This window comes from Lonchura striata, chromosome 7 (genome assembly GCF_046129695.1).
Source record: "Lonchura striata isolate bLonStr1 chromosome 7, bLonStr1.mat, whole genome shotgun sequence".
NCBI lineage: Eukaryota > Metazoa > Chordata > Aves > Passeriformes > Estrildidae > Lonchura > Lonchura striata.
This window is the reverse complement of record NC_134609.1, coordinates 24,495,021-24,508,495: the sequence shown is the minus strand read 5'-3', so window position 1 is coordinate 24,508,495 and position 13,475 is coordinate 24,495,021. Positions and strand designations below refer to the sequence as shown.

The 13,475-nt window shown below is 37.2% G+C and overlaps 1 protein-coding gene across 3 annotated transcripts in view; it reads left to right on the top strand.

The window, feature by feature from the left end:
* The window catches only part of NRAP (nebulin related anchoring protein), a 47,716-nt gene continuing 34,241 nt past the window's right edge, over positions 1-13,475 (top strand). For 2 of the 3 annotated variants that reach the window (XM_021525956.3, XM_021525953.2), the window contains exons 1-11: positions 1-247; positions 515-609; positions 1,319-1,406; positions 3,560-3,664; positions 4,203-4,307; positions 4,824-4,931; positions 5,652-5,756; positions 6,302-6,409; positions 7,377-7,481; positions 10,231-10,335; positions 12,081-12,197. In XM_021525956.3, coding sequence (XP_021381631.1) covers positions 176-247; positions 515-609; positions 1,319-1,406; positions 3,560-3,664; positions 4,203-4,307; positions 4,824-4,931; positions 5,652-5,756; positions 6,302-6,409; positions 7,377-7,481; positions 10,231-10,335; positions 12,081-12,197 — 1,113 coding nt within the window. In that variant the 5' untranslated portion in view covers positions 1-175. The remainder of the gene's footprint in view (positions 248-514; positions 610-1,318; positions 1,407-3,559; positions 3,665-4,202; positions 4,308-4,823; positions 4,932-5,651; positions 5,757-6,301; positions 6,410-7,376; positions 7,482-10,230; positions 10,336-12,080; positions 12,198-13,475) is intronic. The other variant, XM_021525954.2, reaches the window with a different exon arrangement.

The window sequence follows — 13,475 nt, the reverse complement described above, 5'->3', positions numbered from 1 at the left end:
GGTCAGCAAAGGGAGCAACAGACTTCAATCCAGAGCTTTAATGGGAGCCATTGACCACAGCAAAAGGCCTTGACTGGAGTGTCTAGAGTGTGCTTTGCACAGGCCAAAAAGTCACTTTCATACTCTTTGAACCTTTTGTATAAACCTATATATTTTTCACTCTGTGGATTTCAAGATGAATGTGCAGCCGTGTGCTAGATGTGGCTATGGGGTTTACCCTGCTGAGAAGATTAACTGTATAGATCAGGTCAGTTCTCTTTCTTTATCATTTTTGGACTATAATAAATGTACAGATTGGCACTTCTAACACTGTGCAAATCTCTCAGTTCCAAAAGTTCTTTGCTCATAACTGGGTTCAGAACTGAAACAAATTAATAACATGTATATATTTGAAGAAAATATAGTCAGATTCATTAAATGAAGGGTAAGGATCAACAGTGAGATTTTAAACTTAGCAGAATAATAATGAAATAGAAATAACGTCTGTTTGGTTTCTCTTTTGTGGCGTGTCCAGACGTGGCATAAAGCCTGTTTTCACTGTGAAGTATGCAAGATGATGTTAACAGTAAACAACTTTGTTAGCCACGAGAAAAAGCCTTACTGTCAAGCGTAAGTGTATTTCCTTTTTTCTCTTCCATTTTATTTTTTTAAGCAAAGGTTTAATTTGGCTAGTCATTTTAACATAATGGAAGATCACCATTTGGACTCAGTCTGTCCCATGTGTGATGTGAAATTAGGTATTGTCAGTGCCTTCATGTGTGTCTTTGGATTTATGTCAATCACAAATTGTGGACAACTTTTTACCACACATAAAGCTCCCTCATTTGGCCAGTGTATTAAAAGATACCAAATTAAGTTCCATTTCAGTATTGTGGGAAGAAAATAAAACCAACCACAAAATTCAGCGTTTTCCAAATCAGTGGTTAAGAGTTAACAAGGTTGAGCTAATCATAAGGAAAATGTATAAAATGCAGATTTTGGAGTTGGCTTGTTCTAGGAAGTTTTATTTTATAATGATCAATTCCTGTCAAATATGTCAGCAGAAAAAGGAGAGATGACAGTTGTTTTTTATTCTATTATTCTCTTTTGTTATTAGAAACACAGCATTGATATGATGATCATTAAAATTAATTTTGCTCTAGGCACCTACTCCCTACAATAATGACTTGAATGTAATCTAAGATCTCTGTGTGAGTGGGGGAAAAGATGTGTACAGAGGGGTGGAGGCTGGTGTTGTGTTTTTGAGTGCTCGAAGAGAACCTTTCTGGTGGGCTGTCTGGTACCTTCCTAATATCCTTTTACACTTTCCCTTTTCTAGGCACAATCCAAAAAACAATGCATTCACGAGTGTATTTGAAGCACCAGCAAATATGAATGCAAAAAAACTGTCAGAAGTGGTAAGTGAGGTAAGAAGCTTGAGAGCCAAATGTGTTTGTTCCACATTTTGGTAACATATTGATTGATGTCTTTTGTTTTGTATCTTCCTGTATATGACTCAAACCTCAGCTGGGTTTCAACCATATTTTTTTTTCAATGTGATTACTTATGTGAAAGAAATCTCAGATCTGGATTTCCTTCTCCTCTCGGAAGGAAAACTGACTGGAACTGCTCACGTGTATATCTGATACTCTATACGGAAGCACAGTTCCCCTAAACTGCCCAGAGCTGTGTAAACTTAGTGACTAAGCAGGGTTTCACAACCTCTGGGAGCAGGAACAACCAACTTGCTTTGTGATCTCACCAGAAACTGCGAGGAAACAACAGATGAATTAAAGCTAGGTGGGACGCAGGCAGAAGTTCCCATGCTGTGTTGAGTATTTCCACTGAACCTGAGGTGGGAGAGCAGGAGGTTTGGGGAGCTTTGCAGGGTTTTGTTGGAGGTGTTTTTTGGGAATGGAGGCACATCCACCCTGCGGGCAGCCACCAGTGGTGCTCTGGGCTGCCAGCATTCCCAGCACCACCCCTCCCCTCGATGTCCTGCCTTGTTTCCCTCCAGAAACATCATCTTCAAACATGCCCTGCTAAGGATCTGCTGGAATAAAATATACAGGAACGCCCAATAATTGATGGCTAACTCACTTCTCTGCGTAATGCTGTTTTCTTGAATGTCACATCTTCCTATATCCTAAAATAACATTACTTGTGAATATGTTTCACAGGAAAAGCAACGTGTTTTGATGTGATTAGCCATCACTAAAATTAACAAAGAAAGTTGTATTTCTTGGATTATGGTTTGCTAAATTCATTCTGATGTCCTGCATTAGCTGTAAAAACTTGATGCACATGAATAGCCTTTGTCACACGCGATCATTTGTCATTTTGTACAGCATTCTTATGTGTCAGTTTTTGCAGTATCCTGGACTGTAACTATTTCAGCAATGACTATCTCACTTACTTTAAACTGTGTGTGACAGATCTGCTCAGGAATGAGTTTGGGATTACTGCAGGTTCTATTTCTGGTTTAGGCAGTGATATGAGACTGATACTTCCAGTGCATGTGAGTACACAAGCCAGAGAAATTATAGCTCAAAGATCACTTTCCCTTGTTTTATACACCTTAAACACCTTCTGTCCTTTTCAATCACATAATGAGGTTCTGTTCCAGAGAGAAAATTGCTAAGGGTAGTAAAGAAGCTGATTCTGCAGTACCTGCTTAAAGGGAGTACTTCTGTAAAAAATTTGAGAGTAGGAAAATGTTTCACTAGTAAATGTATAAAATAATGATGACTTGGGAAAAGGTTTCATTTGCTGATGTGGAAGTTTGTTGTTTTCATATTGAAGTTTATCTCTGATGCAGAAAATAGAACGGTTCTTCAATCCCAACATTATGTTCTCACATAAGTCTTATGTTGAGACATCAACTGGAATGCAGGGATAAAAATTAGATCTCTCTATACAGAATTTCTGTGTTAGCAGGCAAATCATTCAGCTTTCTGCACCTCTGTGCTTAATTTATAAATGGGAATAATGGTATATGTGCTCAGTAACATTTCTGTCCTGTCAGTTTAAATTCTCTACTCTGAGTTTTTACATCTGAGAGTGAGTTGTATAAGAGGTCTGTGATTTCAGTTGGATTTCTCCTACATGCTATCATGATAAGAGTAGCAGTAAGAACATAATGACCCAGGACTAAATATAGTAGTCATTTACATATGCACAGTTAGGATATGACACTTTGTGGACATTGTGCAGGGAAACAGGAGAGAATATTGCTCACTTGCTAGTAGTTCTTTCATCTAACGCATTGACACATCCTGCTTTAAATTTTTTAGGGATTTCAATTCTCATAGATTATTTCCCCCAAAAGTATTATCTAAAGATCAAATTATTCTTCCAGAATGTCATGCCAGGTCTCAGGTGTAATATGTTGCTCCTTTACAGATGTGCTGCTCCTATACTGGCAGAAATCCTAGGGAAAAGTTGGGTGTGGACTAGAAAGCAGGGTTTTGGCCTTAGGGCTAAATGCAAATATTATTAAAACTATATTCTTTTCTGAAGGGGGTGTGTGTTAGTATGCACTAACAAAGTACTAAAATGAGTCATTGTCTTTTCTTTTTAGATAAAATATCGAGAAGAGAGTGAACAATTCAAATCAGTCTTTCAGTGGGATGCAAGGTCCAGAGAAATTGAAAATGTCTATAAAGCCCAACAATTGGCTACCCAGGTAAGAAATATCCCTCAAATCTCCCAGCCAGCAGCCTGCAGGACACCAAGGATTTGCCCTGTCTATCTTGATTGTCAGGGGTTTAACCACGACATTTCAATGCTTAAAAAAAAAGCCTTTGCTTCTCATTTGGCTAAACTTTTTGAGACAAAATAGCTCAACTGTAGCATAGGATAGAAAAATCAGAAGGTGAGGAAGGGAAAGTGTGTCTATAGTCAGCTGTTGGGACTGCTGCATGTACAGCCATACTCTATGTGTCTTCTCTCTACTGGCACTGGAGCTTCACAGCAGGAGATCTGATTCCCAGGGGGTGTTATTTGAGTTTCACTCCAGGATCCTAGATCCTGTCATCTTGATGTCAGTTCTTGCTGTACCAGTTCTGCCTTGGCACTCTGAAGGGATGGGGAACTCAGGCCTTGTGCTGTGCAATTTCACTTCCACAGCACTGTGCGTTGCCTTTTTTCTTTCCTGTCAAATCAGCTGTTTGAGTGCTAAAACCAGGGTGAAGATAGGTACTTATTTAGTTCCTGTTTTGTAGAATGCTTACTATGCTGCCTACGAGGAAGGAAAATCGTGGTACCCAGGAACAATCCCAGATCCTGAGATGGTCAAGATAACACAGGCACAGAAGGCTCTGACTGATGTAAGTGACTGACGTTTGGCTTTGTTCATTTATGTCAACAATATTCAGCCATGTAAGTGATTAAAGTCACATAAGAGTTCTATTGCCATCACACATTTATATATTTATGTAAATCTGAAGCACTTCAACTGCTGACCAAGCTGAGGTGATCTGATCTAGCAGGCAGTGCTCTTTCTCTCAGTAGACCAGGACTCATGATGGTAAATATATTTTCCACAGACCAGACTTTCACTGACTGAATTTTCAAGACAGATGAAAAGCACTTCTGAATTATGACTGTGTCTATACAATGGATTAGTGACCTAATCAACATAGGCAATTGACTGTGGATAATTGATACAAATGAGAAATGTTTTCTGTTGTATGTAGGAAATAGTTGTAACTAAAAAAAGTAGAAGTTCTTTTATTTGTTTTATTTTAAATAAAACGATACATGCCTTTAGGAAGCAGGCATGAAAAGGAGAATCATATTAAACTACAGTGGATGCTTTTCTATTAAACAAATTCATCTTCTAGTTTCAATATACAGAAGAATTTGAGCCACGAAGAGGCAAAGGCAGCTTCCCTGCTATGATCACTCCAGGTTATCAGGTTGCTAAGAGAGCCACCCAGCTAAGCAGTGATGTAAGTCACAAGGGTTTTTAATTATATTTTATACCTCTGAATTTGGAGAATCCTGGGTTCAGGCCATTCACTTAAGATGTTAGATTCTATGGTGAATATTTGTTATACTGTTACAAAGTGAGAAAATGTTAACATGATGCAGAAAACTGATAAATAAACTGCTTGGCCTGGGAAGACAATGATATAGAATAAGTGACAATGTAGATATTTCCTGGAAAATGTAGCAACTTTTGCATAATTTATCACAACCTGAAAAAGATTGTGACTTGCACTGAAATGTTCATAAAATTCATTACCTTTGCTTTCCCATTATGGCTGTATTCATCAAATTATTTACATTTGACACTTTTCACTTCATCATTTGAAATCAAATAGCTGTAAGATTGAAATTAATTCATATACAAGCTACTTTAAATTTATGCACAGAAAAATTTTCATTTATTTAAGCACAATGTCATTGGAGTTTGATCTTGGACATTAATGACTATTCTCATGGTATTTTAATCAAAAGTATGGCTCACATAAATCAAGTGAAAATTTGAATATCTGGGTCTATTTCTGTTTGTTTTTGGTAATCACTTTAAGGAAATTGGGGCTTAAATATATGGATAGCTTGATTGTGAAGACTGGAGAATGTCATGACTGCTATTGCTCATTTTCTCTTGAAGCCCTTTTGCTGCTTATTGTTTGTAATATGGATATATATGTTTTCCTCTTCAGGTGGAATATAAGCGTGGACATGAAGAGAGAGTTTCAAAGTTCACCTCTGTTGTAGACACTCCAGATATACTTCATGCAAAGGCTGGAGCACATCTTGCAAGTGATGTAAGTGAAACAAAATAGATTGATCTGGTTTTGGCTCTGCAAGTGGTTCCTAGGGTATTTATAAATTACTTGAAAATATGAACACAAAGAAAAAAAAATAATATTTTAAAGGCAGATTTGTTTTACCATGAAGCATTTAATACTTTCAGTTACAAAGACCACATTAAATTTGAGGCCATTTTAGGCTGTCAGAACAGAAGCTGCAGAACCAGTCTGTTCCATACCCAGCAACTGGCTGCCATGCAAAGTAAAGAAAGAAGCTGCCTGACTAATGTAAATAGAGAAGGCATCTTGCAGGCACTTCAAGTATTTTCTTTAAACAACTCTTTTCATTCTACACCCTGAATAAGACAAAGGGGCCATGCAGAAGATGTGTGATTGTGTAGTTAAAGACCAAATTGCAAAGATTCAGACTTTATGGTTCATCTTCCTTTTGGCAGATGACAGCCATCCAACGCCTGACTTTGCAACTTTAAGGATTGATTATGTGTGCAATCAAGGCACATTTGCTCTAATTGCTCCTGAACTGTCTTGAACTTTTACAGTTGAAATACACAGAAGACTTTGAAGAACGGAAGGGAAAAGGCAGTTTTCCTGCTATGATCACTCCAGCTTATCAAATAGCCAAGAGAGCGAATGAATTAGCCAGTGATGTAAGTGTCCAAAGAAAAGTCTCTTTTGGGAAAGAAAATATTAAACTGACACACAAATTTTGAATTGAAACATTTACTGGCAGAAATTCCAAGAGCATGGCTTACTGATCTTTACTGGCTTTCTTTTCCTTTCCAAACATAACAAAACCACAACACCCCTGTACTCTTTAATAAGCACCATAAAAGGACATCAGTCTTCCTTCAAAATGTACAGTTAATTGTGCTTTGTTATTGGAAACTGAAAGAAAAGCTCGTTTTGTTGGAGAAGATAACATATGGAAGAACATGTAACTCGAAGTGAATTTAAAACATTGTTAAGAATCATTGAGGTAAATAAGAGAGCCATAATTCTGAAGGTAAAAGCAACTGACTCTAAAACAATTAGCTATTTTTACTTGCCTTTGATCTCTGGAAAACCCTTCACTTTTGTCAGCAAACACACATGGTGATTAAAGGGCAGCATCAGGTTACAGGCATTGTCTTGACTTCAGCAAATGTAGTGCAAATCTTGGTCTAAACTTGATGATTGCCTAAAATTCCCTTTATCACTGGGGATAAAGCATCTTTCAGAAACAAACTCATTTATTGATGGGATTCATCATCAATTGGGTTGTGGCAAAAAAGTGCTCTGTGGTAACTGTGAATTTGCATTACAATCAGTTCTATTTTTTTAAACTGTTGGAGCATCAGGGTTTAGCCACTGTCAAGCAGGTGGTGCTGAACACATTGACCCAACAGGCTGGGTTGAAATGGCAAGTCCCATATTCCTAGTGCATTATTAAGTACAGATATAATTCTATTTTTGTATCTTCAAGTGGCATATTTGACTTGTGCAGGTTGGTGGCAATGGGAGTTTTGACAATCCTTTATTGAGAACATGTGCGTGCCATTGGTTGTTATTTATTGTGCAGCATCTGTGAACCAGACTAAATTCACTGGATTATTTGTTTCCTTTTTTTCCTGTTAGGTGAAGTATCATCAAAGATATGAAAAAGAGATCAAGGGAAAAGTCAGCCATACAGCTGGAGCAGATGTTGCTCTTGCAAGGGAAAATGCAGATCAATATGGACAGGTATGCAACATCCGAGAGATGGCCATGCTGGTGTTGATCATTACTACAGCTGATTGCTCAAGGCTTTAGAAACTGGTGACACCTATTTTCACTTTGTTGTCCTGTGTGAGAAAACAAGGTCCCAAGGGAAAGGATGGTGTGCAAAGAGCATTGTGCTCCTAAAGTGTAATGCATCTGTCACTGGCACCTGAAGGTAGCTGCACTGTCACTGCATGACCCTCATGGTAGGGACATTCCTAAACACTGACCTTGGCAAATTTTATCTGTGTGCACGTACGCACTCTGAATTTCTATTTTGGTGCTGTTGTATATCACACTGAAATGTGTTTACCCGAGGAAATATTCCCATTCCATGAATAAGTAAATTCAGGCAGGAGAAAAGCTAAAGGGTTGTGAAATGGTAGAAACCTGGCAGATAGTTAGGTGCCTTTTTCCTGTGGGTATTTTCACAAATCTTGGGAGCTTTGCAGCTCTAAATATGTGTGAACAGCACTGAATCTCTTAGATACACAATCTCTTAGATTTCACCTCATCTATAAAAGGGGAATTATAAACCTGACAAACTGTAGTTTTGTATTTGTAGAACCAGATAGGCTTTAGTTCTGTTTTGGTCAGTGGCATTTGTTTTACTTATGTTTCATTTTTGAAGGAATACAATTGGTTTTGTGGTTGCCCAGAATGCACCAAATTCCAATTAGGTTAGGGGAATAGCACAGCTATATAGAACTGAATGCAGCTAAATGGAATTTGAAAGGAATTGAGTAGTGATACTGTATAAAGAAAACTATATGGTTAATCTCAAGGGTTTTTGTCCTGCTTCTCAGTAGGCCCATATACTTTGGAGAAATGAAGGAATAGGGGCTACAGCCCTGCTTTCCTAAAAATTTTGGTATTTTACATTTCTTCACTTCTTCTCTTGAAATCTACATTTAGTATTCTGTGGAAAGCAAACCATCCTTGAAAAGTATGAGTCTAGAATTGGAGCAATGAAGCCTTCAATTACTTCTGTCTTTTGAACTGCTACAAGTTTTAATAGGAATAAACAAATAAAATTAATTTGAGAAAGGACTAATTACATTTCTAAGCATTAGAATGCTTCTGTTTTAGAATTAATTTAAGTTTTCTTTCTTTGAAAGTGTCTTTGAAACTTCAGTCATGGACTTCAAATTTGATTTGAGTTTTAATCTTTGTAGATTGGATACTGATATTATTAGTCAAATAACACAGAGTCACTGAAATTAATGTATCTTTCTGAGTAAACTGTGACTTAACATGGGTAAAGAGATTAGATTTCTAACTGTTGAGATCATTAACAATGAATTGAGTATGCATCAGACAGATATATATATATGTACATGCATATTTATATATAACATGAGACAATTTAAGGAATCTTACTATAAAATTCCTGTACTGAACATCTGTTTTGTTCATCTTTAAAAACCTTAAGAGTGGCTAAAATAGTTTCTGAAACTTTGAACATATACACAATATAATAAATTATATTAAAATGTATTTAAGAAAGTTAGAAGCAAAAGACAGGTTGGTCTGGAGAATTCAAACTTATTAATGATATTTTAAGAAATTAACTCAGCTGATTATTCAACTGCATTTTCTTTTCTGTGCCTGTTTATAGAATAATTTAATGCCATTGTAACTATTATTCACCAGTGTGCATCGTAATGTTCACAAACTTGTGGTGTGACCTATTTTAAAACGTGACATTGGTGGTGCCCAAAAGGACCAACAATGGATGGTTTTGCACTGAGAACACACAAAAGAGATATCCCAGATATTTGTAGCTGTTCCTATCTGTGTTGTCCATGGCATTCTTGACATGCATTCTATTCATGGCACATTCTATTTTCGCTCAAACTGCCTCTTTACTACAAAAGATTCACAAAATATTCCAGAGAAGACACATTGCTCTTTATCTCACTTGGTGTATTCTTGTTTGTACTCCATATTCTCCCCAGCTTTTGCCATAGAAGGCTTTGAGATTATTATTGTCAATTACATTAAAAAAAAATCTCCAGTATTTTGCTGCTAAACTATCTAAATGGCTTTCAAATTGTCAGATATTTACAGATAAACTTATCTATAGATGTATTTAAGGGTGTTACTTGCACAGCAATTGGATGTTTTTTAATCAGACAAGTGGAATTTTGTGATTTTTTCACTAAGGAGTTTGGCATTTTGATATCTAGGTATCTCTGCTTCATTTATTCATCCCTCTTCAAAATACATCACTGCACTAGTGAACTATTTTTGGTCAATTATTATGTGAAAAATGACCATGGAAAAATTAAACAGCTCCTGTAACACTATAAAAGAAGGCTGATCCTGTATTAAACTTGTAAACTTTAAGCCAGTCTCCTGGCTAATCAAGCCATTAGCTATTTATATAGTATTACAGGGTAACATATATTGACAAACAGAGAAGCAAGCAGATATCATCTCTGTGAGAAATGAGGTGAGAGCAGAAGGGTTTATGTCATTGTACACTTGAACGTTGTCTTTACCACAGCTAATGGCTACCTAAATTTCTCTTGGAATGCAGCACAGGTAGCTTCAGAGCCATAAGTAATTTAACAGGTAAATTTATTCTTATATGTTGGTCATTTTTTCATTAAAAAAAAATCATTGAAGCCATGAACCTTCCTACTAACAAGGACTGTGGGGCTTTGTAAAATAACTCATGGCCCCACCTGCTCATGTATGATGAGTAAACAGTCTGAATTTTCTTCAGGGATATATGGATGAGTTTGAGGAGCGCAGAGGGAAAGGAAGCTTTCCTGCTATGATCACTCCAGCTTATCAAAATGCCAAGAAAGCAAATGAATTGGCAAGTGATGTAAGTATGAAACCTGAATCAATACAATTCATAAACAATTAAAACCAGCAGTTTGTCAGAGCAGTGCCTGGGAGGAGGATGCTAAAACTGCACTTGAGAAGTAAACAAAAGTGACATTTTGCTGCATTGCTGGGAACTGGATAGCTCAGGGGATTAATAATATCCATTAATAGAAGGGAGCACAGCTCCAGCTTGCACGAAGGAGGAGATGGATGTAGCAACTAATGGGGATCCCTACTGTTAGGTTAACCCTCCTGGCAAATCTGCACCTGTATTATTAATGAAACCTTCAACTGCCTTAATCATCCTGTGGACTACTGTGGTATTCCCAGTAGTGAATAAATGGAGGATGAATGAACTGTACTGGTTTTGATATTTTGATGTATCATGCCCCTAGCACAAAGCAAGTCATATGGAGGGAAAGAAGCAGAGAGTCTGACACTGTCACTTCACAAAAGTGAGCTTATTTCTGGGATGTGATTTTTGATTTTGGGTGGTAAACTAAAGAATTGGCAAAGGTGGTGGTGTGTGATTCCTGCATCCAGCCCATCTATGAGAGGGCCTGAGCCCTGTTTGGGGAGACCATTTCAGGCAGTGACAAAAATGGGTCAGTGTGTAGATCAGTACCCTGTGTCTGCTCTGAGGGCTCCTGTGAGTGACAACCTTTGTAGGGTGGACACCTGTCCCCAGTAGGGCTGCCTGAGCTGATGAGCTCAGTCTGACTTCTGGGGAGATAACAGATGGTGGAGACTTTCAGCTTGTATTAGTCTGGACTAGACACGAGCAATAAACTGGAGTGAAAGGATCAGTCATGTTCTGTTACCTGAGCCTATCACTGAGAGAATATAAAACACCTCAAATCCTCTGTGACCAATCCCAGTTTAATGACAAACTCAGTGATCCCCTGTTTAAATATGAAATATTTAACCTTTCCACATAAAGATCACAGTTCAATAGGTTTTGAAAATGCCAGTGGTCAGTAGTTTCCTCATTAATTTATAATACATAGAGGGAAAAGGAGGATTGGTTCATGGAAGTAACATTTGGACACTACAGTACTTACAAACTTTCCTTATAGTTTTGAAGCCTGAAGAAATGTGTGCAGTCTTGGAAAATAAAAAACCCAAGCCACTTTGCATTTCAGTTCATATAAAATAGTTTATAAAAGGCCAAGTATTACCTCTCTTCACCATCCAAGTCCAATTTATGTCAAAAACCTGATGGTTAAATTTAATTTAGAAATCCCTTATTTAAATCTTGATTTTATTGAGAAATATAATTCACTTAAACACACTAAAAGTATGAAAACATACAGCTTTTTAAAAAGCTGGTTTCTACAAAAGGAAAAGTTTGCAGAGTGCTTGATGACTATCTGTAATCCTCTGACTAAAATTAAGTACCAAGGATTAACTTCATTAATAGAAGAGCACACAAGCTCCAGCCAGGAATCTGCTAGCAATCTCTTCAAGCCGTGAACAAAAACCAGTGCTGTTCAGTCTATGTGAAAAATTTATTAAAAATGCTATCTAAATGCTATGTAAAATGTCTTGAGAGGGTCTGTGAGGGGCTAAGGGGTTATATTTGGGTTTTTCAAGGTAGTAAATACTGTGTTTCAGCTTGGCAAGTTCCACTTACTTATCAAAGCAAGCACAGGGAAAGATATTATCCTGACTCATGAAGCCAGTCTAAATAGTAAAGATGAAAAGGTGCACATCTATTTTATAATTCTCCCTACTTCTTTTCAGATAAAATACAAGAAAGATCTTTCCAAGATGAAAGGTGCAGCTCACTTTCACTCCCTAACAGCTGAAGACAACTTGGTCCTTAAACAAGCCCAAAGTGTTAACAAGCTTGTCAGTGAGGTAAGGGCTTGAATCGATCTCTTAACAAGTTTGGGAGCAGCTCATACAAATATTTGTGTTTGATGAGTAAGGACTGCAAGTAAATAAAAAAGCTGTTGTTCTTACTGCATTGTACATAACAAAAGTCGTCTGGTGTGTAGGACAGCAACTGGAGAGAAAAGCTCAAGAGCAGATCTTTAGGTGCTGCACTGTGGCCCTTCCAATCATCTGTGTGAAAGTGTGGGAAATTAACCCCAGAGAGCAATTCTAGTTCTGACCACATGAAGAATTGAAATCTGATAAAAACCCCACCCCAAACCTGAACTGTGCTTTTAATATGATATTAAGATATAATGCTTTAGGACCAGTTTGGTGTGTGCCTTAGAGTGTCTCAAAGGGTATTCTAATAATCAAAAAATAAGAAAAGAGACAAAATTTATACCATTCTGGTTATGCAGATTTCTTTTTTCTTCCATACTGTAAAAGACTGTGAGTCACTGATAATTGATTCTTTTTCTGCTTGATAAGGGAAGATTGCAAGAGAATTCTCAGTAGATTCTGAATTATTAATTTATTTATAATGTCATATCAGCTATAAAACTATTAATAAATGTGAGTTTCTAGAACTTCCCCATGGCACTTTATAAACTTATACTCTTGAGATGTCAAAGTATAAAACCTTCAATAATGAAAAACCCCTGCAAGTAGGGCTGGAAGGGGCCTCCTGGGCCAATGATTCCTGGTTCCTGCTGCTTCGATACAGCACTGTATAATCCTCCTATTCCAATTTCTAGCCTACATTTATTCCTGTCCACTTTATTACCACTGTGTTTTGTGCTAGCATTGCCCTTTAGTTTAAAAAGTTCTTCTCCCTGCATGGTTTCTTTTCTGAGAGGTTTACAAATATATCATTTTCTTCTCTCTGCCTTTGATTTCCTCAACTAAGCAAGCTGAGTTCTTCTCATCTCTCAGTCTTTCACTGCAGCTGTTACAGGCTGAGTTCCTTAAACAGGAATGACTGTAAGAGTACAAAAGCTCTTGCTGAGGTCTTGCTGGAATTTGGTACATGGCACATTTGTACATGCTCATTTGCTCCAAACTCACCTTAGAATTTCTTTGTATACCATAGTTTTTGTTAATAGTTTTCCTCCTGTAACTGTCTTGTATACTTTGCAGAGGATGAAATTGCATTTCTTTTGCCTATAAAATGAGAACTGAGTATATGAGTATTCTCTTCATATTAATTTTCATCATATGCCATCTGATTAATACCATGTGTCCAAATCTCTGAACAGTGGG